The sequence below is a fragment of the Balearica regulorum genome, chromosome 4, assembly GCF_011004875.1.
Source record: "Balearica regulorum gibbericeps isolate bBalReg1 chromosome 4, bBalReg1.pri, whole genome shotgun sequence".
Classification (NCBI taxonomy): Eukaryota; Metazoa; Chordata; class Aves; order Gruiformes; family Gruidae; genus Balearica; species Balearica regulorum.
In genome coordinates, this window is record NC_046187.1 from 34,878,646 (window position 1) to 34,906,579 (window position 27,934).

At 38.0% G+C, this 27,934-nt stretch overlaps 1 protein-coding gene across 3 annotated transcripts in view; it reads left to right on the forward strand.

Moving 5' to 3' along the window:
* Window positions 1–693: 693 nt before the first annotated feature.
* The window catches only part of LOC104642559 (uncharacterized), a 65,780-nt gene continuing 38,539 nt past the window's right edge, over window positions 694–27,934 (forward strand). For all 3 annotated transcript variants that reach the window (XM_075751752.1, XM_075751753.1, XM_075751754.1), the window contains exons 1-11: window positions 694–894; window positions 1,271–1,371; window positions 1,728–1,797; window positions 2,671–2,801; window positions 4,489–4,577; window positions 7,273–7,372; window positions 8,726–8,769; window positions 9,963–10,040; window positions 19,470–19,666; window positions 22,639–22,703; window positions 25,614–25,720. In XM_075751752.1, the coding sequence (XP_075607867.1) occupies window positions 729–894; window positions 1,271–1,371; window positions 1,728–1,797; window positions 2,671–2,801; window positions 4,489–4,577; window positions 7,273–7,372; window positions 8,726–8,769; window positions 9,963–10,040; window positions 19,470–19,666; window positions 22,639–22,703; window positions 25,614–25,720 (1,148 nt within the window). In that variant the 5' untranslated portion in view covers window positions 694–728. The remainder of the gene's footprint in view (window positions 895–1,270; window positions 1,372–1,727; window positions 1,798–2,670; window positions 2,802–4,488; window positions 4,578–7,272; window positions 7,373–8,725; window positions 8,770–9,962; window positions 10,041–19,469; window positions 19,667–22,638; window positions 22,704–25,613; window positions 25,721–27,934) is intronic.

Here is a 27,934-nt window from a genome sequence, read left to right on the forward strand (position 1 = left end):
AGACTTCAGGACTGGGAAATCATTCCTCCTCCTGTACTGGGGAATTTGCTGGTTTGGTGATGTTTACCTCATGTCCCCTGACTAGAAATTCAGTCCGGGACCTGAGAAACCCTTCCTGTCAAAACTGAGATACGTACTCCTACAGAAAGCCTTATTTTTTAATAAATGCACTTTTTTATTTAGGGGAGGCGGAACATATTTCATAAAAATTTCATAACCAGACTGACATGCTTTTGACATCACTACATGCCTGAATGAGGTTTCCACTTTAGGGGTTAGCCCCCGCACCCCACTCGTGGTGGCTCGGTAGTGACGGGGTGCCCTTGCCAACGCTGCAGCCCTTCAGGTATGCGGCAGCCCCAAACCCACCGGGCATTGATCCACGCCCTGCATGGGCCAGAATAAAACCAGAATCAAACCACAGACGCCCGATTAGGTGCATCCTGGCATGCCGCCATCACCGACGTTCAACTGCCTGGCGCTAACGTGTTGAACAAAGCGGGCCAGCCGGGCCGAGCGGGGACTCCCTGAGCTCCTGTCATTTTCCCCCACAAAGGGGTTTATAAACCACCTCCCGTCCCTTTCCCCAGCCAGCTCTGCAGACCCCCAACACACCCCCAGCATCTCTTAGGCCGCTGCGGTGGGTTGGGCCGGGCCGGGGCGGCCGCGGGGCGGACCCGGGCCTCAGCCAGGGGCGGTGCCCATAAGTCCGCCCGCCCGCTGCCACCATGAGCTGCGCTACGCTGCTGGGGCTTCGGGGGCCGCGGCTCCTGGGGGCTGCGGCCCGACCGCCCCGCTGGAGCAGGCAGCGCAGCAGTGGCTCCGAGCCCCCGGCGGGCGCTGCGGTGCGCATCGGCTGTGCTTCGGGCTTCTGGGGGGACACGGCGGCTTCAGGTAGGCGGTGGCTCGGGGACGGCGGCGGGGGCAGCGGGGAGATCCAGCCGGGCGGCGGGAGCGGTCGTTGGGACGCTGAGGCCTGGTGAAGCCTCCGGTCGGGCTGCTGGCTCCGCAAACAGCACCGTTGCGTAAGCGGCCGGGCCGGGGCTGCCGCCGCACGCTCGGGCGGGGCGGGCCGAGCCGAGCCGCCCGCAAGGCCGTCACCAAGGGCAGAGGCGGAACGGCCCGGCGGGCCTCGGCTCTGCCCCGCGGCGGTTAGGGCGGGCCGGGACCGCCGGGCGCTGGCCCCGGCGCCGGGCAGCCCCCCCGGTCTGCGGCCGGGTGGGGTGAGGGTACCGCGGTGCTAACGGCAGGTTCTCCCCTGTCCCGCCAGTGCCGCAGCTGCTGTACGGAGGGAAGCTGGATTTCCTCGTCTTCGATTACCTCTCCGAGATCACCATGTCGCTGCTGACGGCCGCCAAAGCCCGGTCTCCCGTAAGTAGCCGCCGGGAGCCGTTGCCCAGCCCCAGCGTCCCGGCTTGGCCCAGGCGAGAGGGGCTGGGTGGGCTCCGGGACCTGCCCAGCTCTCCTCCAAACCAGATCACGCTCAGAGTCTGCTTAAAAAAACATGTCAGGTTCTGGGGACATGTTTGCTTTTGTATATGCCTCGCATGCATTTATTTTCATGTATTCAGTTTCATCTAGTAAAAGCGTTCCTGTCCTTTTCCATAGCATGATCCAAGCGTTTTGAGAGCTAGTTGTTCTCCCTTATTTTCCCTTTTCCCTTAACCAAGAAAAGGGATTGGATTTACTTAGCCATAACAAATCATTACAGCTCTTAATTATTTCAGCTTTTAGGTTACATTCCGGATTTTGTCTCTACTGCCATGGCTCCCTATATAAAAGATATTCACAGGAAAGGTATGCTACTCCCTGTGTCAATTTGTATGTTAACTAAGTTCAGTTGCTTAGGTGGGTTTTGTATAGTTGCTATTCTTACAAACTGCTATTTTTCACTCCAGCGTTTGGCTGCCCTCTGGGAATAATGATTTAAACAAAAATCCCATCATAATAGATGTGAAGTGCAGATCTGATGGTGACATTTAAATTGGGTTAATTTGAAATGCTTGCTCTAATTATAAGTATATACCTATATCTCCATGTATTTCTTATTGTAGCTTTAATTTGTGAATGGAAGATTGCTTTACAGATCTTTGTTAAAATGTGAGATCTAGATGTTTTCAATGCAATCTAAAAGTTTTTCAACGTTCCTGTATAGTTCTAGAATATCACTTTTCTTCTGTTTACATTAGTATAGCTTCACAGCTTTCTGAGCTTGAGAAGAGAAAAGGAGTTACTTCTAAGTACCCAATACCTTGCTAACACATTCTGGAATTTATAGAGATAGATGCATGTTTCTGCTAAAATGCAGTTGTTTGGAGAGCATGGATGCTTGAATGACTGGTGTCAAATACTGTTCCTGTAGGAGTTGTTTTGATAGTGTCTGTCTGCCTCATCATGTATGTCTCTTTGGTCACCTTCTCCTTTCATGCATAAAGGAAAGATGAGAAGTATCTATAAGAATTGTTTTTCTGTTAACAACTTTGCATTGGCTTACTCTGATCCTTTCACAGATTAAATAGTCTTCATATTTTAATGTGACTTTAGTACTTTACTTGATTAGATATCTGACACCTTGCAAAGATGCTATCTTGCTTGTGTTTCAGCACACTTTTAAGTTTTTAAAATACAAGTGACTGATGCTGCTGAACTGAACTTGTCTTTTTTGTTTAGGTGTTCGTGTCATCAGTAATGCTGGTGGAATTAATCCACATGCTTGTGCAGCTGCCCTTCAGGAGGTAGCAAAGAAAGCAGATGTTGATTTGAAAATAGCTGTTGTTGCTGGAGATGACCTAATGAGTGAGGTATTTTACTTTGTCTTAAGGCTTAGTGACATTGTGGAAATTATTTATTCTATATAATATGAAGGTGACATTTACTGTCCTGTAGGAACTTACTTTGTGTATCTTTATGCAGTAGCCTTCTACTGTTAAAAGCATCTAAAAATTGTTGCTTTATTTTTCTTTTTTTTAATGCATGAAAACAATTCTTGGCACATCTTATATTTAGTGTGTGGTGGGGGTGAATTTTATGAGATCTGCTGTTTAGCTTTTTGAAGCAAACTGTGAATCTGATCTAAGGTCTGCTTGCTCTTCAGGAGAAGCTGGGGTGTGCTGTTACTTATTGTTTCTGCCTAAACTAAATAATCCTGAGTGTTAAATCTCATAAATCAAAATGTGGTGTAGTTACAATGTGTTCAAATGTTCATCCCTTCTAGCTGTTTTTAATAGTTTTACAGGCATTGCCTGTTGCTATTTTGTTTACACATAGCTGTTTTTCTCTTTTAAAGTAATTAGTTTATGGCCAGTACAGTAATATTAAGTGGGAGGATTAAGTTTTAATATTTAAAAACCCCTTTGAAATCTGGAGATGAAATATATAGCTTTTTTGATTTAAAGGATGATGCTTTATATATGAAGTCTGGTTCAGCAAAAAGCATCGGCCATATCTGAAAAGATACTGTGAAAGCAGTTTATACCTTGATAGTGGTTAAGAGGGGATAGGTTTGCACTGTGGTTAAATATCTGCCTGTAACTTGGAAAATTATTTATCTATGTAGGCTCTTGTTACTCCTTGCATGCTATTGAATGTGGAAGATGGTCAAGTAAGATTCTTTATTTGCAAATTATGTGCAGTGCTTGGACTTCCTTTCAAGAAACTTCTGCCATACTGAAATTACTTTAGCATCAGTGGTCCAGAATCTCATTACTGGTATGACAGTGAAATGGTTGCTATTTGAGCTGAGAATTGGTTCTGATCTGAAATGGATGATTTTCTATGCTATTGTCAGTATGTATCTTACAAGAACAAAAAAGAGATAGCTTTTACTGCAGACAAATCTTACTGTTGATACCAAACACCATAAATTACACTAGGAAGTGTTATTTGTGGCTTGGAGGATTTCAGTTCTTACCATAGAACACCAAATAAATTCAAAGTGGAAGTTTTTTCCAAACTATAGTTTCCCCCTGTAACTAGCATTAGGCATTGAGTCTATGTAATAGTCACTGGCCCCTGGATCCACTGGTTTTCCAAACTGCGTAATGCGTTGTCAAAAACTCCCACCCCCCTACCTACCTCTCTGGAAACACAATGTATTCTGAATATCACCTGGAGCTGCAGAATTAACCTTGTTTGCTGGCCATGCTACCATTGCTGTTATCTGCTTGCAGGGTTTGATTTACTTGGTCCTACAGCAATTAAAGACAATTTAAAAGCCTAGGGAATATAACAAATTGTACTTGATCGTCTGGGAAGGGACTAGCATTCTTTAAAGACTGATTTATTTTTTCTGTGTGCTGGAACACTATGGTTAAAAGTGTGCCTAGGGATTTTTAGTCATTCAACTGATTTGTGTTGTTGCTAATTTTAAAGATTATGCTTTGCTTAGAGGTGCTATGAAGTGGATCTATTGTCTAATAGTAGTAAAAGGCTTACAGTAGATACTACGAAATAATAATAGATTTGGTCTTTTTGTTTGTTCTTAAACAGAAAGAGAACCTAAAAGGAGCTGGTATCAGTGATTTAGAGAGCGGCAAACCATTTCCAGAGAGCATTCATAGCATGAATGTGTATCTTGGGTGAGTTATGTTAATGAGTTGTTTTTATTATGGAAAGATAACTTTAAGACATTGACTATGTGAAATTGTTTGTTTTGTGCATAGAACCACCTAGTATGTGAGGGTCACCTTTGCATTATTCAGGCTACCAGGGAAAAAAAAAGGTTGTATAATAAACTTTAATTAAATTTATTTAATTAAATAAACTTTTAATTTAGAACCTTGCCAGTTGTGACTCCTTAGCATTACATCTCCTGCGAATCCTCAGGTTTTAGTTCAAGTCAGAATAGTTTCAGTTTACAGCAATGACAAAAGTCCTGTTTCATTTGCAGAGTATCCTGTTGTATGGAGCAGTTTAGGATGTTGTCATCAGAAAAGTGCAGCCAAGGAATTAAAGTACTGGGATGTGCTCTGAGTGCTGTAGGAGGTTCCATGAGGCTGTGCTGAATTGTGTGCCAGGCTTTGTACCATTGAAATTTTGGAAGCTGGCTTTCTGGGATGGATCACTATTTTGAAAGATGTCCCTTGCCTCCTTGTTGAGACTAAAGGCCTTCCATAAATCTCTAAATGCAGGTGTTCTAGCTACCTGTTTTATGATCAGTTGCATTTTCATTGTCACCATAAGCTTCTTCAGGTGAATTAATGTCAATCAAGTCTATCAAGGGGAGGAAGGACTGAGAAATGGGACAATGGTCAGGTGTTCCCAAAAGCCAGCACCTCTTCCAGATGATGACCCTGGTTTTGCTTTTCCATTCTCCATGTTGCATGTATCTTTGTTCGGTATACTTCTAAAGTCTGTGCACACAGTCTTCCCTTTTTTACGTTAATCTTTATGGAAAAAACTGCTGTGTTCTGTCTTACTGCACTTTCCAAAAATGCATCGGTGGCAGATAGCAGGGTATGGCTGTACCTAATACAGTATGTATTTGTCTCTGTAAAATAAGAACCTTTTAATAGATGAGTCTTTTTAAGTTCATCTTTAGAGAATCCAGCAACAGAAAACACTGTTTGTTAAACTTATGATCTACAAATGTTGCAAGTCAGAGTAACTGTAAATGAAATCTAACAAATAATGTTTTATATTTTTAATTGTGAGAAAGTATTCATTCCAATTCTGCTGATTCATGATTTAGTCACAAATTAAAAAAAGCAATGCAAAGCAGAGACGAAAAAAGCAGGCTAGTATCAAGATGAGATGTTTTAGAAATGTTACCTCTGTCTCTGCTTCATTAACAGATGCTAGAACAGTAGACTCTTGGCTTTCTAATAAAAGCCGTATTTCTTTATGGGCCCCTTAATCTGACTTGCATTGAAATGTAAAGCTATTATCAGCCTCTTAAATCAGTCAGTTACATTTTTCTTTGACAGCATCAGCAGTGGATGCTTACTTGAAAGGAAATAGTACATTTATATATACCTGTAAACCAAAGCAACACCAGAGTGTATTGGGTAAAATCTGTAAGTTCTATATGTAGTTCACTTTTTAATTCCCTAAATCTGATGTTTACAGTTTGATTCTTGAATCAAGTATGTAAACTCCATCTGAAAAATTTGCATTGGGGTATTGATCCTGAAGTTTCTTCTGTCCCTCCTGACTTGGGCTATTAGGAGTTCTGTGGACTGAATTCAAGTGCATTTTTGACAATAAGAGTCAAATGGCTTTATTTACTGCCTTTTTTTTAAAGGTAGTTACACAGTTTTTCTATCAGTATCCTGTATGTATGAATGTAGAAACCCAATTTGAGCTTTTTACCTGTGACTGTTACTTAACACTATGCCCAGAATGGTAAATTATTTCTGTATGTTGTGTATTTGCTTGTTGTTCTAACTAGTATCCTTTGGTTCATGTAGCATTGGGGGGGGGGGGGCGGGGGTAGTCAGTTTACATTACAAAGACAACTTGTGTCTCTCTAACTTACCTTTTGACAAAACCAGGGCTAAGTCTATAGAAACTGTAGAAGAATGCTACTCTTGGTTTTGTTCTCCAAGGCACACAGTTTGTGGCTTGTGTTTCCAAGCTGCCTGTTTCATGAAGAATAGAAGGATCCAGCAGATAGCATGGGTTTAGAAGCCAGGAGCCCCACACTCTGGTCAAAGCTTGCTCACTAAAATGTATAAACTCAAGCTGTTCACCTGGGTGAATATTTTCAAGCCTGACTAATTTTGCTTGGGCCGACTCCTACCTGACTGATCTGGAAAATCTGTTGCCTGAGTGTCTTTGAAAATAATGATTGCGTGTGTTCTTGTTGAAGTTGGTTGATATTACAAGTTCTAAAAACACTTATGGAAATTGACCTGAAAGGCTTAAAATTGGAGGGCAAATCCACTAAACTTTTTCTTTGAAGAATATTTGTCTTTATACCTCATCTACAAATGAAATAGGAGTAATGAGTCTCTGAAAAGCACTTACTAATTTCTGTTGCTGATAATAGCAGTGACCCTTTATGTACTACATTCAAGACAGTTTCTATGAGCATCAAGACAAGTGTTCCAATTGTGTTATTTAGGTACCTGAATTTGATAGGGTGTTCTGATGATTGCTTTTTGAAATATTCTTGTTGTATATACAAAATGACAAATTGGTTAAAATTGATTTAATTGATTTCCTATGGTATTTTAAAGTGATTTTTATCCCATGTGTGGTAGGGAACTGATTTTTTTTTTAATAATGCTTTATAAAAGTAAAGTACTTATTGTTGTGTTTTGTAATCTGTAGTGCAAGACCAATAAGCAGAGCTCTTGACCTTGGAGCTGATATTGTTGTGACGGGAAGATGCGTTGACAGTGGGATTGTATTAGGACCACTCATTCATTCTGTAAGTACAAGTTAATTTCCTTATGATAATTAAACAGGTGTGAATGGATATTCAGCAATCGTTGTCAGATAACTTTTGCTCCTTATGAAAATGTAGATACTAAATTCAAAATAATGAGCACCTGATGCTTTTTTCCTTGCACGCATGAAAAGATGCTAGTTTTCACTTCTCAAATTTATAGCAGAGATATTAATGAAGTTGTGCATGATGAAGCTGGGAAGCGTTTTGGTGAGGTTAAGGGAGTCTTACCGTGTTTTACCAGTATCTTGCTCTTACTCTTTTTCTGTCTCTTTAAAATTTGGCGTGCATGGTTAAGTAACCAGTATATTTTTCTTTACCACAAGATGGTGATAGCAAAACTTGCTTTCTTTTGGTGGGGATGGTGGGGGGAGTGGGTTGAGGCACATGTGGTCTAAGACGCTGGTCTTTTTCAATGGGTAAGCAGTTTTATTTTAAGTGACTGAATTTCAGTGCAACATTTCTTGAATTTCAACAAGTTATACAAGCAGGATATGTAGTTTTCTGAAGTATTTTGAATAGGTTATACATTTTCGTGAATGACCACACGCTGTGAAATGTGGAAGCTTTCTCTTGGTGCATATTTAAAAAAAAAAAAAAGAGGGTGTGTGTTAGTCTCTGTTTTCAAACATCATTTCTAAAACTTCATGCTCTCCTGACTTCATGCTTGTCAATTATTGCCTAATCTAGAATTAAATGTTGACATTTGTAATTGACATTATGACTTGTTACTTTATTCCTAGGTGTTTACATTTTCAAAATATGTCATTGTGTATTATTTACTCCAGAGAGGCCTTATCTAATTTATTGAAAAGTTTTAGGGAGATTTCTGTTAAGTTCTGAATAAGAAACAATGAATATATTGCTTGCACTGTCTTGAACTTGAGGAAAAATAATTGCTACTGAAACAGAAAGCATACTTCCAATTTTTAAGGTTGACTGGTAGTACTCCAGGAACTAATAACTTTCAAAAGACGAAAAAAATAGTGGTTTGTTTATATGACACAAAATAGATGCTAGGCTTTTAAACCTCTGGGTTATTCATAGTATTCAAAATTTGCATATTGCACTTCCATTTTTTTTAAGAGGGTATGATTTTCAGAATTTGTATTTGGATTTATTAATAAGAAGAAAACTGAAATCAGAGCTTTTTTACTAATTTACTGTATAGTAACTCAAATCCATGTACAGTGCCTGCCAGTCATTGTTCTTTAGATTTCTGCAGTTAAGTAAAAATACATTGAATGCATTGTTACTCAAAGCAGTGAACACGTGCAGTTTTCTGTATTGTATGAAACTTTTATATATTTAACATACCTGTATTTTTTCTTCTAGTTTGGCTGGAATAGGGATGAATTTGACTTGCTAGCTGCAGGAAGGTAAATGATATAAGAAGAAATGGGTAAATTTATATTTAATATCAGATAATGTTAGGATAACAGAACTTTTAAGCACTTAGTGATTCTGCATATTATTATTGAATTGATTTATTTGAATGTTTTATTATGTTTTGGCTTCTTTTTTTAAGGCTTACTTAGTACACTCTTGTTTGAATGTTCTATAATTTCAATTCCATTCTGGAACCAACTTAAAATAACAAAATGAGGAAAGGAGTGAATGATTTTATTTAGCAGCTTAACTTTCTCTGCCTGTCCATTTTGTGTAATGAGATAAAATCTTACAGTACAGACAAGTGCCTCCCAGCTTTTTCTGTTTGGCCATTACTGTTGATAGTTGAGGTGGTACAAGGTCTTATCCTCAAAGATGCACACGAAGAGATTCAGTAAGAGGTCAGCATCCTTGTATGGTTTTTCAGAAGCTCAGTGTCAGTACTCCTGTTTGCAAGTCCTATTTGTGAGTCTTAAGGTTAGGAATCTGCTCTAGAAAGCATAGGGTAAAATTTTGCCACCTAATTTAATGTTCTGCATCATCTGACTGCGTTGAAATCCATAAACATGAATGACTACTAAGGTAACCTGAGTAGACCTAGTAGTAGTATGCTTGGACCTCCTGTTGCTTGAGAATAAATGTGGAGATAAACTCCAGCTCCACTGAATTGGGGATGATAGAGATATGAGGATTTTTCCCTTAATTCATCGAGTGTTTATAAACTGTCATTTTCAAATCTTTGATTGTGATAATACATAATCATAATACATTCTGTCCTTCACCTTGGAAGTGAGATCTTATAGCTCTTAATTTAAAAATGGGCTTTGCATATTTAGTTACACATAGTGCAGACAGCTAAGACACTGAATTTAGATAAAGACTTCTTGAAATGACTAACGGAACTTGTTTTTTTTGGTGTCAGATAATTTTTAGATGTTCATTTTTTTTCAGTAAATTAATTTGATTTTTCATGTAAAAGTTACTCTTTTCAACTCTTACTCAACTTGCAGAATCCCTTGGTATGTTGAATGTGTAATTTATAAATATATTAGATCCCTGTGGAGGAGAAAATACAATGTTCTCTCATTTAGCTTTATTTCCATTGTACTATTACACTTTAAAGCTGGATTTGTGAAACTTGATTTTTACAAAATATTTAGTTACTTGAATGCCACTTTCCCAGCCTTGCAGGTCATCTCATTGAATGTGGTGCTCAATGTACAGGTGGAATATTCACGGATTGGCATGCAGTACCAGACTGGTAGGTAACCATGACATCGATATGTATGCTTGTAGTGAACCAAAGATGAGGTTTCCTGCTATATCTATGCTGTGAGAACTGCTTCTGCTTTGTTCTTTTGAGGGAGGCAGTATGGGTGTCTTGATATTTTTCTGCCTTAATGTCACTCTTCCCCAAGGTCTGCTCTCCCTATTGAAGTTTTCCTGTCTGGTCAATTGGGGGCTTGCTTTCTTAAGAAGCAGATGATTTGAGGAAAAAAAACTTAGCCCTTTGATTTCTTCCTTTTAGATTATCTTTGGTTTTCTTTTTTATCATCTGATTTTTTGAAAGATTGGTTTATTTGCTTTCATGTATGGTTGTAATGGAAAATACAATATGCATATACTGGATGCTGTTTTATCAGTCCTCAGATCAAAGTTGCGTACCGTTCGGTCACAAATTTAATGTGGTTTGCTTTGGTAGGGATGAATGTAAGCCGGAGTCTTCTCCTACTGTATGACCTGATTTTGAGCTGTCCATCCTTTAAGAAGTTACATGTGTATTTTGTGTTCAGACCTACTGAATTGGGCTTTCATGTAGGTAGGTTCTTCTGCCTTTTCAGAAGTACCACAAGGAAGGACTAGTGTAGCGTGCTTTTGACAGACTTGTTTAAGAGTAGACAGGGAACGTCTGCATAGGATGAGTGATTCTGTCTGCAGTTTATTCCTATTTTCCTTAGGATGAGAGGAAAGAATCTTATCCTGTGTGACATCCTGAGAGAGGCAGGGCTTCCTTTACACGATGGAGGAGAGGGCTGAAGAGGAGTGGGAGAAATGCAGGAGGGAAGGGTGGCTTTCATCCACGTGTTCCTGCTCCCAGGTTGACCCTGGGAGGAGGCCACTGGGGGCAGCCTGTGGTCCAGGTGGATGAACCAGCACAACGCTCTGCCCTGCAATCTGAAGAGCTGCTCTCCTGAGTTAGTTCCCTAGGGCTGCCAAGCTCTTTTCTCTGACTTGTAGTGACTGTTTCTGATTCAGAGCCTGATCCTGAAAGATGTATTCTGCTTTTATGGGTTCCCAAACGCTGCTGACTTACAGGTGAAGGCACATATGGCATTGAAAGAACAGGGTCAAACATGTCTTTTCACCTATTAGAAAGCTACTAGCTCTGAACAAACTGTACTTGCTCTTCAATGTTGTGTTCAATGGGAAGTCAAATGAGAGGGTTTATAGTAACAAGCTGGTCTGTTCAGATTGGAAATTTATAACTGCTAATCTGATGTATCTCCTAATGATTTTATTACGCTGTATCATGAAACTTCTTAAAATCTCCTGTAACTCTGACTCTGAAAGACCTTGTGTTGTAAAAGAATCAAAGAAAAAAACCCAGAATACTACTTTTATTATTAAAATGTCTGGTAGTTCTTTATTTTTAAGGATTTTTCTCTGAGAAATGGCAGTCTGATTTAAAAAATGTTGTTTGAGTATATTAAGCTATGTGCTACTAGAGTGGGAGTAGCTAATCTTGCAGGTAAGTATACATACATTGTATATGGATAGCTAATACTTTGTGTGTATGTAAAAATCACATAACTGTGCTAAAATCATAGTAGTCTTGTGGCTTAGAGCTGACTGGTGCTGACTTGAATTGCTACTAAAGAATGCAGAAGGTTAGCACCTCTGCTGCCTTGTGCCCATTGATCTGCATGCATACTTCTGAACCATGCATGATTGTATTTGTGCTAATATAACAGTAACTTATTTACCTTCAGGTTAAGTCTGCTAAAGAATTAATCATGGTGCCTTAAAACTAGTGGTTTTGTTTGCAAATTCAAAAAGTCTTAGGTGTTTAATTGGAGTTTTTGAAATAAAAGCATGTTACATGTCAGCCTGTATGACAAACTCCTAAAACTAGTTGAAACTAAAATAACGTGAGAGCTTTTAATTTTATATTTGGAGAGGCAGAGTAGAAGACTGTCTAAAGTGGACTTGTGGTCCAGCACATCCAGGATATGGTGGAAGGAGGGAGGGTTGTTAGCTTTGCTGCCCCCTTTTTTTTTTTTCTTCTCCCTGATAAATAGTTGTTTACTATATTTAGGCCCAAATACATGAAGGGGAAATACTATTGAAAGCTTTTGGGCTGCAGAAAAATGTATTTTCCATTTGATAGCTTAGTAGTAACCTTTTGACTCCTTAAGTTAAAGAAACTTGATGGGTTTTTTATTTAGACAGTCTGAATCTGTTTTCAATGCAGATAATATATTGCATAATAATACACAATAGTAATATGATAATCATAGTTTCAGTAATGACCAAACCATGCAATACTTGCTGCCACCAACATTACTTACATTGCCAATAGATCAACAGAGCTCTGACAGGGTTTGCAGAAATTACATGGCTACAGTCTGTTGAATGTTTCTCCCTCACTTAGGAAAAGCTGTGTTTTCACCAGTCTCCTGAAAGTAATCGTGTGTAATTTAGATCTCAATAAATCATAGTGTCTGTGATACATGTTAAATCCAAACCAGCTCAGCAAAGTCAGTAAATGTAGGGGGAGGAAGCCAAGTGAAACCCCTGTGTTTGTCATTAAAGTGCCTTTCACATATGAATTTTTCAGTCGTAAGTATGTTCATGCAGCCAAGACCACACTTATTCAGGTCTGCAAACATTTACTCAACCTTTATGCTAGAGCTTGAGAAAATCTTTCACAGCATTTTTTTCTCTGGTGACTAAACGCTAGAGGGCAATCTCTCTCTCTTTTCCTCACATCTTATTGCAGAGAGTAGGTTTGGTTAAAATTAGACTCGAGGCTTTTTTCCTCCCCAAGAACAGTAGTCCACATTACTCTTCTGTCTTTGGCTGCTGAAAAACGTGTAAGTGTACTGCTAAGGAGGACTGATGGGTATGAGTTTTTCTCATTTGTAAACAAAGGAAGAGTTATCAAATTTTAGGTTTATAAACCTTATCTGTCTATAGCTTATGTGTAAGCAAAAATAATTAACTATGCAAACAAGAGCACTTCAAATTAAACTGAGTAAAGCCAGGCAAGTCAGTTAGAGCTCACATTCTATGCATATATTATCACATCTGAGTATTGAGGCACTGGATTGGACCCACTTCATTCATCCAACATAGTGGTTTGTTTTTTGGTTGGTTCGGGTTGTGGTGGGGGTTTTTTTGGGTTTTTTTTTTTTTCATTTTCTTGAAATGTTTGATGTAGACCACTTCTGGGAACTCAATGCCACTGCAAAAGCGTGCTTTAAGTCTCAGGAATGTTCATGTGGACATATTGTGGCAATTGAATGGTCAGCAGTTAAAACCTAAGCTATTCTTTCTTTTTCTTTGTTGTCTTGGTAAAATAAGTTTTTAATGTAAAACAAGTTCAGCACATGTTCCAACTTGTGACCCTCTAATTACTTTAGCTGATAGAAGCTGGGCTTTAAGTTGATTTGTGTGCTGACCTAGGGCACTGAGATGTCTTTAATTGTGCTGGATGTATCTCTGTAATGTATTTGACTTAAATGCAGGAATGTTGAAGCTCTGAAGTTTTGTCCAGTTTCCATGTGAACAGGCAGACAGGTAGAGGGGATAGATGCTGTTTGCTTTCCAGTGAGAGGAAGGCTGCTTGACTTACCTCTTGTGTGGATTCTCTGATGTTCAGCAGAGAGAATGCAAGAAACCATTAGTTCAGTTTATAGAAGGCTACTGAGCGTTCTTAAATGACTTAGTTTAAGTAAATGTTATCAGAAAAAGGTACTTATTCCTTTTCTGTTATTTGTGTAGTAATATGTCAGCAGATGGTCAGAAGTTAAAACATCACAGCTCCCTATTTAACATCTAGTGCACAGCACTCAATAAGGAGTTCATGCAATGTGTCAAAATGAACCGATGCCAGAACTATATTGATAATGCACAGTTCTGTATTTAATTTTCATTTAACCCCAGACATTGATGTCTTTTACTATTATTTAGTGCCAGTGGGTGATTAGTACATTGTTTTATTTTGTTTTGAAATGCAGGAGAATAAACTAATGCTGATCAGTAGAGTAATCATTTTGAGGAGATGATAAACACTGACACTTTGCCCTAAGCCAAGAGTGTACAATGGTTGAGACTGCATAATCCTCTGGCCTGGGATGACCAAAAGGGTAAGTCAATAGTTGGAGTCTCTTAAGGGCTGGATCCAGATTGCTTAATTTGAGACTTGAACAGAATCCAGCATGTGAGTCCCAATCAGCAATGTGGAATGCCTTTTTCTCTGTAGCACCATCTATTCCAGGCAGCTGAAAACACCAGGCAGCCTGTCTGATTGGGCTGAAACTGTCTAGGTGTTGAGTTTACATACAATGCATACTCTGAAATGCCCTAGTCAGAGGAGATAGGTGATGCACTCAATAAATTTTGCCTAAATTGGAATTGCAGTAGAAGTTAGGAAACATGTTGGTACCTACATGTAAACAGATGTAAGATACATAAAAGTTTGTGTCCTGCCTGACACATTAGCAGTTTTGAATTGGTTGTAAAAACACCGCTAAGAAGCGGTAGCAATTTCTACTTTTTGCCTAATAGCATTGTGGTTTAAATACATGCCCAGGGAGTTGAGAAGCTTGCCTTGGAGCTCTCCTCAGCCTGACACTCGTTGAGTCACATCCCAGGAAACTGCAGTAGCTATAAAGCTAAAAGTTCATACCACAGCCTACTTGGACCCTGGTTCACTTCCATGTCACATACATTGCTGTGGCTTTTTTGTTTTCTTTCTTGCAGCATCTTCCCCTGCAAAGTAAATTTACTACACTGACTGTTGCATCTTCGCTTGCCAGTAGTCTCCTCAGTCTGCCCGTAGCAGCCACAATAAGATACTTAAGGGCTTTGGCACCTTATGAGGGAAGAAATACCCATTTTATCTCAGACAATGTCTTTCTCCCTGAGACCAACAGGACCCAGTATTGATCATGGGTTTTACATTTTTTGTAATGCATATGGTGTGAGGTATGTGGGAAAACAAAAAGAAAGGCTGTCTTCATAGTTGCACAGAAGTTGACTAGTGCATTGTCCTAGAGTAGACCAAGAGGAGATCTCTGCTTAGACAGTTCATGTTAGCACCTGTGACATGCCTATAAGGTGTAACATTTCTGAGAGCCAATCTAAATTAAAACTCAGCATTTTACATTTAAAAAAAAAATTAAAAATCCAAGAGTAAGTCGTTGGCAGGCAGTAGACTCAATTTCAGAGCCCTGATTACTACTAGAGTAGGACAGCAGCTCTAGGTGGTTATGAGGAGGTTGCTTCAGCAGCAAAACCAGTTTTGTAGTCAGTGAGGACCTGCTTTAGCTGTTAACTCCTTACCTAGCCCCAACTTGGAGGGGTTTTCTGAGGTTTAATCTTAGCTTGGATTTATTCAGTGCTCTGGTTTACTAATGGATATAACTTAATTGTTAAATACCAAACATGAAACCCAAACCAGAGATTTTGGATAAAAGAATGGTAGCTGTCATCTCCTTTCACAAACTGATATATATTACTCCAGTAATTTAACTCTATGTTAAAAGAACTGCTAAAAAATGTTTAAAAGTAGTACTTTCATATTTATCTCTAGTATTTTATTAATTACACAATCATATAATTATAAGTCATTTTAGTAGCTTCCTTTCAGAAGTGTTTACGTTGCTTGATACTGTCCCATCCTACTAGAGGATTTTATCACTAAACTGATGCAATTCTTCTGTTATTAAAGGGTGCCATTTGACCACTGTGCCACTTTGGATGCCATGACTGTAATTGCTGCTGAAGTTCAAGTTCATAGTTCTGTGGTTTAATTCCCCTGCTACACTGTACAAAATTACAACTTGGCTGTGGGTTATGGCCAGCATAAAATTGGCATGATACAGAGCAGATGTCATACGGCCTGCAGTTGTTCAGCAAGACTTACTAGTGAATCTGGCAAAGAGTTACTTCCTTCAGTGGAAGTGCTGATCAAGGTGACGATGTGATCATGGTACCTGTAGTATCTGCTAGAATACCCTGACCAGGCAGCTATTGCTGCTAGTGAGCTCTGACACTAGGTTTAAGTAGCTGTCACTTGACTGACTCATGCCATAGGGGTGACTTAGCCCAGTTTGTTTCCAAGTTGAAAATTAATTTTAAGTAATGGCTTTTAGCAATATACAAAATACATTTTTCTCTTAAACTACGTTAACATATGCATGCTGATTATTGGCATCTACTACAAGGTAATATAGGGTGTATGTATTTTCCCAGTCATCCAGTTACAATACAGCTTGAATCCAGGGGCTTCTTGCTCGGTTCACTGCGTCTGTTTTGAATTGTTAAAAAGTGAGGGAAGCTTTCAGAGCTGACATGACCTAGGACAACACATGTCTTCTGCAACTAACCGAGCATTCAGAAAAGTTCGTTGGATGTTGTTGGACCTTGAGGAAGAAACGTTTCTCATGCTTATCTCAAAGGCAAAACATCTTCCTTGATACCTTCACTAACTGTTGAAACAGAGTGACAATGAAAGAGATGACCAAAGACTAAGTCACTGATTGTAATGTTCCTCTCATTGGCCTGGGTCGTGGATTTCAGAATGCTTTAAATATAGCTAAAATTCTTCTCATGCAAAGATATGCCAGTGTCCTGTATCAGCATTCCTTTCCTAGGAAGACTTCTGGTTTTCCCCTTTGCTTTTTTTTTTGTTGTTGTTGGGTGGGTTTTTTGGGGTGGCAGGTGGGTTTGTGTTTCTTCTGTTTTTTTTTGTTTAGGGTTTTTTGTGTTGCAATGTCATCTTCATACAATTTTCTTACAAGCTTTGGGTCAACGCTTTGCAGCAAGTGGTAAGATCTGAGTGTCTTTTTTTATATAGAAAATATGTCTCAACCTCAGAGGTTCTTTAGAAGCTGTTCCAGAAAGTACATTCATACCTGTGTGGTCTCCTTACAGCTATTCTGGCAGCATAAAAAATTCCACCACAATGATACTTGACTTTGGCCCTAAGATAACAGGAAAATCAGAGTCTGTCCTTCCTTTTGCATATTAAGGGGCCTGAATAATAGTGTTGCTTATACTGATACTGTTTATCTGTTGTCTTCTGTGATTGGTCTGCTTTTAATGACTTAAGTGTTTGCCAGATCTTAGCCATTTTAGGGGGTGAAATTTCTCTCTCTGCTTCACTGTGTTGTTTTCTCTTAATGGTTTAGGTCTCTTGAGAGTGGAGCTTGAGTAAACTGAAGTTTAATCGATGTTAGTAGACTTGGTTCAGAATAGAAAGTTGAGTGTCTGCAGTTTACCTCTTCCTTCAAAACAAAGATCACTGGGGTGCAGCAATGTGTCGGAAGAGCTGCATGTGCTGATGACTTAGATCAGTGGGCTGCAACAAGGATACCGGTTGTTCCTGCATGTTCGTGTAGCCTGCACTGAGTAGTCTATCTTGATGGAAACGATTTCACTTTTGGGTAGGTGATTGGAGTAAGCTGGGTTGAGCCTGCTAGCAAGGCACCTGGTGCCCTTGCCTTAAAACAAGACAGATAGATGGTAGGGTCAAAGCACACAAGCATGGCCCCAAGCGGGTAACAGCACCTTAATTCTAGCCTTATTGAGCCACTGATACTGCTGTGTAACACTAGGCAAATCATGATGCTTCCTGTATCTGTCTCCTTACCTCTAAAACTGGGATGATTCCATATGTTAGTCTGTTACCCTACAATGATGTTCAAGACTGAGAACTGAGAAGTTTTTTGGGTGGTTTTTTTTTTCTATGCCACACTTCTTAAAGTTGAGTGTTACATAATTCTTGACACCATCTTTTCTCCCTCTTCTTCCCCTCATAAAAAAAAAAAAATCTAGAATAACTTGTATAAAAAAAATTGTTGATTCCATTCAATTCTCTGTATTCACCAGGGTGGGGGTTTTTGTGTCCCTTTATCTGTTTAGTGGTTTAAATAGTTTCAAAGACCAGTCTAATGAAGTATTATCTTTACTGATTAGTCATGGGCTTTTCTAGGTGTCCTCCAGCTACCATGCTTTCTGAGTTTTGTACACTATCAGTATTAAAGTTGCTGATCTCTGGTAACAGAGCTTGTCTCTTAATCCTTTTTTAAATAACGGGGTTATGTTTGAAGCTTCCCAATGATAAGGAATCTGTTTAAACTCCCATGAACTCTTACAAATGTCACTTAAGAGTTCACTGGTTTCTTTGCTTACTTCCTTCAAAAATTTGTGGATTTGTTATACAAACTATGTTCATCTAACCTTTGCTGAGAACCAATTCAGTTGTATGTTCAGCACATTGTTCCCACTAGCACCGAAAAAGAATTAATTTCAGGGATGGACTGATCTTAAGTATGTACAAAGGACCTGAAGGTTGTTGACTTTGATGTTCATCACCTTTCATTATCAGGATCTTTTTAGAACAGTTTTGCTTTTGCAAGGGGTTGATCTCCCTAACTCTTCTTTTTATGTCTCTGGGACACTTGCACAAATTTCCAACTGCTTGTGAAAGGGGAGTGAGCCAGGTCACCTTTTTAGAAGAATATTAAGATTCTATTTTAATTTTCAGGTACTCTTCAATTTTCTTTTAAGTCATTACTTTTGCTCAAATTGTCTGTAAATAAAATAAAAGCTGGGAAAGCAGATATCTAGATTTGGTCCACGTAACTCTGAAAATTCTGCTACTGTAATGACGAGCATGTACCTCTCCCTATTAGTTACTTGATCACTTTCTGTATATTAATCTTGTGATAATCTGAAGAGGAAGAATATTTTCCATTTGTAAAACATGTCTATAACTTTCTGGTTTTCCGGGTTTTTTTTGCTATGCATCATAATTTTTTGTTCATTCTGTCTTCTGGGCTGAAGATCTTAACTTTCATGTATCTTTGTGTTTTCTGATTATAACTTTTATGTGTAGAACTTATTATTAACATGTGAAATTGCTTTTAATAGGTGTGATTATTCCTGTTTCCTACTTCCCTTTATCTCTGAGGCTTCCAGCACACTGTTCTTGCAGCTTTGACTGCCTTTTTACAAATCCAGAGTGCAGGATGTGTTTACATATCTTCACCTTCATGCTGTGTGTGCTGCTGTAGCCAAACTAGGCTAGAATTAGTGATCATGGGTTTTCTTCTGAATTTACCTCTTTAATCATAGTCCTCTAATTCTTTTGGCTTTTTTCCTTTAACTGTTTCTGTTAGTGTCCTTCTACATTCCATTCCCCACTGCTATCCGTTTACTGTTGGAATCTGTTGTTACACCTGCACTCCTTTGCCAGGCAATAAAATGCATCCTCTTACTGTGATTGAGCAGTTTAGTGCTTTTTCTTGTGTATGTTTCTGCAGAAAGAACCAGATATTTCTATAACTCTTGATCAGTTTTATTTAGTCATTACCGTAAAATTCTGGAATGTTGTTAGTCATTTTTCTTTTCCCTTTCCCTTTGTATTTATAGGGGTTTTTCAATGTCTTTCATATTCTAGGCACAACATAGGATTTCCCATAGTAGAATGTTCCTCTGAAGGAGACTTTATTCTTTCCAAACCACCAGACACAGGAGGACTAATCTCTTTTGGCACCGTAGCTGAACAGTTGGTATATGAATTGGGCAATCCTCAGCGCTATCTTTTACCAGATGTCACATGTGACTTCTCCGAAGTTTCCATCACTGAAATTCCAGGTTAGTCCTCTTTAGATTTAAAGAGATGTGTGTCGATGAACTGACGTATCAAACTAAGGCAGTTACTTTAATTTCCATGTTTTCCTTGCATATTGCTTGTTAAATCAGTTTTTTTTAGTGTGATACTGTATTAAACTGATTTTTTTTTTCAAAGAATTTTGCTAGAAATTCCTAAAGGAATTTTAACCATAATCTTTATTTATGATGCTGGCTGACTAATTTAAATTTCCCTTTGCTTTCCTTGTACCTACCAAGTCTTTAAACTATATTCTGTGTGAGCAACATTGAGACAGCTCCACTGTGTCAGTGTTGTTTTTTTTTAACTGCTGCTCAGTTTCTTTGCTCAAAAAAAAGTATGTTTTATACATGATTTCTCATACAGCATTTGAAATGTTAGTAACAATGGAGAGCTGTGTCTTTAAAAGCACTACTTAGGATGATCCACCTAAATGTCTAAGAAACATCGTTACTAAGTGGTGGAAGTGTGCTTAGGTACAGGATTTCCACCAGAGAATCTCTGTTTGGAAAAAGCCTATCTGCTATCCTCAAAACTCTCAATAGCCACTAGACTAAAGAAGGATATGATGTATGTTCTGGATTTCGCTTTAAAAGCAAAACAAACAAAAAACCCCAGGCTTAACAGATTTGAAGATCTATAGATTGGATAAGACAGCTTGGAAAAAAATGTTTAGCTATAGTCATCTGAAGTTTTGTTTCTTATTGTATCTGTATTGTATATCCTTTTTCATTCTATTGGAACTTATCTGTGACTGTATGCTAAGTGTCTCTATAAAGCTTAGAACAATTGAAATCTCAAATTAAAAACTTTCTGTGATAAAACTCAAAACACTGTAGCATTAAAAATATTTTGTTTCAATAATAAAGGTACTGTAAAATTGTACAGTGAACCTTCTGCTCATGCAGCATAACCAAATGGCAGTCTAAGGCCAGCTTGTTGCTCTTAGCCACTAGTCCTTTTTTCTTAAAAAAGAAACCCTAACCTTCCTATGAACTTTTAGCTTGCAAATGACCCGATATGACATGTTTGAACTTAAAATGAACTTTCACATGAACTTTCAGTTAGCCCTCTTAGAAATATAACAGATGGAAAATGGGCAGATTTCTTAAATATTTTTAGTTTGAAGTGCTTTGACACGTACACCAGTAAAGACAGGCAAGCTATCTAGTTTTGCTGTTTACATTTGTCGTGAATCCTGATTTAGAATCCTGTTGATTATGCCAATTTGTTGCAAATGGGTGATTTGGATTGCTTAGTGAACCACTGTCAAAGGTATTGGCAAAAGTGGTTTTAGTATGATGTAAAAGTGTGACTTCACAAAGTTTGATGGCAAGGTTCCCTCTATGATTGTGCCGTACAGTAATTTGAACAATGATTTCAAGTTACCAAGGCACAAATTTAAAGTTACCATACTACAAGGTTATCGTAGTACCAACGATATCGGTCGCTTACTGAAGATCTGCTGTTGGTGAAAGGCCTCTCTGCCTGGAGAAGCAACCTTGAGAGGTGTCCCAGCTCAAGGGGAGATCGCTGCCGTGCAGCCAGGCTGCCCAGCTGGGAGAGCTCAAGGAAGGCTCGCTTAGGCTGCCGTATTTATGGAATACAGTAGTTGGCTTATAGACAAATTGCATGTGATGGGAAAGGTGTGCATGAGACTCCTTGTACCCACAACTTTCTTTGTTCCTTGATAAATGAGTCTTGAAAAAGCCACCCCGCTATTCATGTGTTAATTGAATGATCGGTGTTCCAAGCTCATGTGCATCGTTGCTCAGCGTGTCACTCTGCTCCTTTGTGGGTTTTTATAGAACAGATTGGAAGGAGAGTTGTTCTCGACCTGGTTGCAGCTCAGGCCTTTACCTCCTTTGGAGCTTGTACCAAACTACTGCTACTTTGGTTAAAGGGTCGAGTGCATCTGATGCAACATTGCCGATTTTATTTTCCTGCTGGATTACTTGCAGTGTTTGAACTGAGAGGTGCTTCTGTTTTCTGTCAGTGGATGCTATGTGTTCTGTTTTGCAGGATTTTTCTCTGTAATACTCCTTTACCTGGAACATGAAACTCTTTCAAATCTTCACCCTGATTGTAGGGGTGTTGTTCTGTACTGAGTGTGTTAAATTAACCTTATGTAAATCTTGCAGAGGGTGATGATGTTGTTTGAGTGACATGTAAAATTTTTCCTAGTTACATTCACTCTTTCAGATATATTTTGCTTTGAACTCTTCAGAGTATTTGTGTAAAGCTTTGAACTGCTTCCTAAATATTTGCAAGCACAGGTTAGGTACAGATGAGCTACAACATAATACTGTCTGACATCAGCTGCACTGTTAACTTTCAAGGAGTTGCACCTACTAATTTTCTTCCAGTTCAAGCTTGAACCCAATGCCATGGCAGCAATTTTCTCCAGTTTCTTTTTGGCATGAATATTCTTAATACTAACATGGTAGTTGCCCTGGAACACGCATTCAGATAGTTCTGTTTCTCTTATTGACAAGAAGGCTAAAGTTAAGTTGTCCCTTCGCTTACTGAGCTATCAGCAAAGACGCTCTCACTGGTTTTGTTTCTTTGCCAAGTGAAGGACTGCAGTCCGCTCCAGCCAACTACAGTAAACTTTGTGTGTGTGTGCAATAACTAGCTGTTAAGTGGAAAATAACTATTGGGTCTGAAGTCCTAAGGCTGCTTTCTGTGTTAAGTATTTTTTAAGTACATGAATAAACATTTCAAGCATTCTATTAAAAGGCTCATTGAAGTCGTAAATTTAGTCACCAGTTTGCTGCTTGTGTTTCTAAGGCAGGGAGGACTGTTTCGTGAAAGCTTCTCTCTTCCCTGGCAGTACAGCTATCAATGGTTTGCTTTTTAATTAAGTGCATTTGATTAATACATATCACAAAAGAATGTCTTTGAAGTTATATTGAAGAAGCTTAAATATTTATTTTTATTTTTTTAACCACTACAGGTTTTGATGGTGGGGCAGTAAAAGTTCATGGAGCAAAAGGATTGCCTCCTTCAACTTTTTATAAGGTATTATCTCGTTCCGTGAAGTGTAAGGTATTTTTGATTTGCAAAACTATATTTTGGAGAAAATACTACATATTTTCTGCCAAAAACTGTTACCACTTTAAAATCCTCGTCCTTCTTGCCCCAAGAGTAAAAGAAGGGGGAAAAAGAAAAAAAGACAAACCTTATTTGATACATAAAAACATGTTAATTTGTATAATGGACTTATCCACAAACCTCCAGAGAAGACCAGGATGGTTCTTTATATAATAATTTTAAAAACGTCTTAGCCCATTAACACTTGTATACTTGTTGATTTTTATACTGGTGTGTTAATTTTGTTCTGGTTCACTGTGAAACTTGCCTTTTGAAAACTACTTGGTGGATAAGTAATGAGTAACTACATCTGTCAAGAGAGCAACTAAGAATGAGAGAGTCTCCTGAAATACTCTCTTGAAAGAAACTCATGCTAGTAAAAATTGTGAAGTTTATGTTTATTACTATAGTCTTCTAGTGGTCTCCCATCCCTGGATGGATGCTAAGGTAATACAATTCTAGTGAAGGACCAGTAGGGCTGGATCTTTTTCTTGTTTTAAGCTAGTGGCAAAACTGACTCTTACGGAGGCAAGGTTGCGATCAGATATTAACTGCTTAGCACAGCCACGTCAAAAGTGAGTTAACCTAAGCACAGAATTGTGCTAATATTTCTGTTTAAATAATATAACAAAAGCACAATTTTTCTTTAAAATTTTTTACTGCATTTTAAAAATATTACTGACATTTTTAAAACCAGTTTTATATAAGATAGTTTCAGTTTTTAAAAGACACAGTATTTCAAAGACAAATAATAATATCATCAAAGTAGGTTTGGTATTGGTGAGTTGTAAATTCAGAATAGAAGAGCTCTCTAAAGGCTCCATAATTGAAGCATACTGACAAAGTATTTTTAGAATCAAATGGTGTATCACAGGTCACTTTTCTCATGCACTTAGTAAGTTTTTCACTTCTGTTAGCTTCCTAGTAATCATGTTTGTATCAGCTTTATGAAAAAGGGGTTTGATATTTTAGCACTATTGTGGGAGTGCAATCTGAACATGAATTTTTCTAAATTTTCACCTAATATAAGGAAGCGGATTTTTTTTACCAGGCAGCCTACAATTTCAGTAGAATATTGTCTTGCAGCTTTTTGCATTTCCTCAATTTTTCCTCTCTCTGAGTGATCTGTGTTTGCATCTGGGAATAACTGTGTCTCTTCAATCTGAAAATACATTTTTGTTTTTGAATCAACAACAAAAAAGTCTTAGAAGTGTGCTTATTTATGTTGTAAAAGTTTAGTCTTAAATATCAGGTTTACAGTGTCATTATGTAACTGACAGAGAAGTGAATTTAGAAGTAATTCCTAATAATTACATAGAATGAAGAGGATACTTTTGTATAAAACATCAAATTCCATCACTCAAAAGATAACTACGTCACTGCTCTTATTCCTGTAGTAAATAGTGGAATTTGATATGGGCAAATACAGAAGGGAGTGAGTGTACTTTTTATTCCTTGGTCTGAGTATGCGTTTTGAAGCAGAATGTTTTGCTGCTTCTCAGCAACTTTCAACAACTGTTCTGTTCAGCAGCCTTGTCCTCCTGTCATTTTTGTTCTCAACTTTACATTTCCATACTTCTGTGTATCTAAAGGATATGACTGAGACTTGAGATTTTCAGTTGATGAACCGTGAAATGGAATAAACAAAAAAGAATGAAAGTTTATTTTTACATAGCAATAAAATAAGCTTTATTTCTTATTTATTATTATGTTTTAAGAAGGACACTTGAAATGTATGTGTTTAGGAATCTCTTTTAATGTATCTTTTGTGTATTAAACAGTGTAATGATATTCTAAAATATTTAAGTTAGAGTTCCTGTGAAATATTTCCGTTTTTGAAACTGTTTAATTAGCTGTCAATGATAAATGGACATATGCTTTACACACCTATTTTCGAGGTAGTTTTTAGGAAATGAACTAAGTATGTTCAGCTTGGGTAAGGAGTGACTGAATGGGCATTATAACAAGCTAGAAATATATTTTAGCGGTGTGTTACATCTTTCAGTAACTTTAAGTCTAGAGGAAAATAATTGATTTGCTGCATTAAAGGTGAAGTGTAGTTAGGAAAACAATGATAAGAGAAATTAAGATATGAGGTAAATTTCAGGGAAAGAAATACATTACCCAGTCTACTTTCAAGTGTCCCAAAAACAGTGTTTCAGCTATTTCTTTTGAGAAGCTATTTCACAGGTAAAGTGAAAAATTACTGTAGGAAGAACACTTCTGGTTGTAGAGAGTTATGCTGAATGTCTTACCAGGTTCTTCAATTTCTGTTTTTGTTTTTCTGTTGGGTAACAAAAGTTGAAAACACATATCACCCTTAGTTTATATGTATCTATTAAGGCTTTTCTACCATTTATGGCTGTGTATTATGGTCATGACTTTCACTGTATTAGAGCTCTGTTAAGCAGTTGTAGCACTGGAAGTCTAGTAAAATGCTTATTAATTAAATGTTTGCAAGGTATAGCATGTTCCTTTTGTGTGTGTGTGTATATGTGATATTTTTCCACATTTACTTAATACTTCTGGGAAACTTATATCTGATCTATTTCACTGTGATAGATGATGCAGATTTGCAATATCAGAATGTGTTCTATCTACCAAAATAGATAAGTACAGGAGAATTTAAAGATAAGTGATTCAGAGTTTCACAGTTTTGCAGATTTCAATCTTCCTCCAACAGAATTTTGCATTCTAAATAATGGAGTAATTTTTTTGTGATGATGATGGTGTGTTACTGTTCCACTTCTGCTCAATGTATGGATAATGATTGTCAGAGAGCATTTATAGCATATCAGTACTGAATCCCATGTAATTTCATAATCCTTTTATTGTTAGGTAAATGCCACTTACCTTGATGGCTTCAGAGCTACTGCTGTCTGTCCAGTGGGAGGTCCAAAGGCAGTACAAAAAGGAAAACGCACTGCAGAAAGTATTCTGCAAAGGTTAGTATTTGAGTCTTGGAAGGGGTTTTGGCTTTTTGTTTTCAGAGATGATGAAAATAGAACTGTGACATACGATGGCAACCATATTAACCTTGTAAGAACCATAAAAGATGATAATATTCCAATTGGGAGGACGTTTCAAGACTAAGTAGCCTGTTTAGGAAACCTGTTTTTACCATATACTTCAGCTCATTTGACAGAGCGAGAAAGGTCTCAAATATTGTTGAAAATAGATGGCTGGGTAGTGGAGAGAAACCCAAATTAATGAGGGAAAATCTCTGATTCAGATTAAAATTTATTAGGTGCCAGAGGTAAACCTGTCTGAAACTTTTTTCACTGATTTTCACAGAACTTCTTTTTATCAAAAATCATAGTGCTATGAAATGTAGGCAGTTTACCAAGTTTGTGTTTTAAACAGAATTATCTGAGTACCTTGTAAAATGTGACTAATAGTTTTGTTTGCTAGAACAATCTTACAATTGTAAGACAGACTAATAAACATTTAGTCATATTGTCATGCCAGCATATTTGGGTGAGGAGGGATTCTTCTTAAATATAACTCCACATATCCTCATGGAAGTCTCTGAGCATTTACTCCAAGAGCCCCAGTCTTTCTATAAGATCTATCTTTGTGCCATGTTTTATATAAAACTTCCCCCCCATCCTATTATAGACCCATGCAGCAAGTACACTAAGATAGACACCTGTGGGAACTGGAACGTTTACTGTGGACTTAGAGTGACTTATTACTCATGTGTCCACATTCAGCACTGATGAAGGAGAAGCTGTGTGACTTCCTCAAGAGGCACAGTGGATGAGAGTGGGTGATACGGGATGTGTAGTTAAACTATGGAATCCCTTTCTTCAGAGTGTGAATGTTGAAAGTGTATGTATGTGTCCAAGAGCCACTGAGAAAAATGTATGAAGAAAAAACCCTTCAAGAGTTGTTCAATACAAAGACTCAGGGACTCGGAAGTCCCTGAAAAGCAATCCTTTTGGACGCTAGGTGATTATTTTGGGGAAAAAAAAAAATAGGATGGTGTATATTCCCTTTCATGTCTTCTCTTGAACTTTATTTCAGACTGGACTACATGAATCTTTGTCTAAAGCAGCTTGTGGTGCTGCTGCCTCTGTGACCACTAGAAAATTAATTTGGCCTACTGTCCTGAGTAACCCTCAGTAGAGGGCTGATGGGAGATAGCCAAAGGCTGGTTCACTGGCTTGATAAGTGGCCTCTAGCCCATGAGGCATGCCTGGAGCAGCTGTGGCTTGTTCTGTGTATTAAAAATCACAATATAGAGTATTATCCATGAATATATTCTCCATCTCAAACAGTCTTAAACAACTTAATGTGTGGAATAGTTTCTTCAGCATGTTCAAAAGATTTGTGTATGTATATTTTTCAGGTACCATGCTAGTATTTACAATAACAATGATAGATTAATAGTGTCTTCAAAATGTTCCACTGATGCAAAATGTTTTTTTCATGCTAATGTAATTCCAATGTTTTAACTGATGGCAGACTATACAGATAGAAGGGTGCTAGACTAAGATTGCTAGGAAACCAGTTTAGGTGCTTCAGAATTTAACTTCTTTTTCCAATCTGCAACATGGTAATAATTGGACTATTTTTAATGGTTGGATTCTTTTAAAACTTTATTCTGACTTTTTTACTATGGGTTTTTTATTTTTATTTTGGAGTTCATATGATTATCTTTTTAAAACTATAGCAGTCACTTTTTCAGTTTTAGTGCTTGAACTGGGCTATTCTTCCAAGAGTTGTTGCAAACAGTCTCTTTAATACAAACTTTGTATTTGTCAAAACCTAGTATTAATTCCTGGCTCTCTTAAATCAGTGTGTGTTTTCATAGTGTATAAAAGAAGGTAATGTTCATCCCCACTATTAATTGTGATTAGACAAACTTGGCACTTCTGACAATGTGCTTTTGGTGGAAATGTCCTTACAGAAAGAGTTTGAGGGATTTCGGTACCATTACTACATGAGTAATGAAGAAGCATTCTCTTTAAAAACTTTATCTACTTTTTGGCCTTTGAGCCATATGTTTATTAATCCCAAATAGTACCTTTAAGGTTTGAATAAAGGTTCCTTCTTCTGTTCAATTTTTCTTCAGTGGTGCCTGTGATGTAATGAGGTAGTTTCATGTATTTATGGGTAATTCATAATGCCTTATAGCAGAAACAGAGTTAAGAACT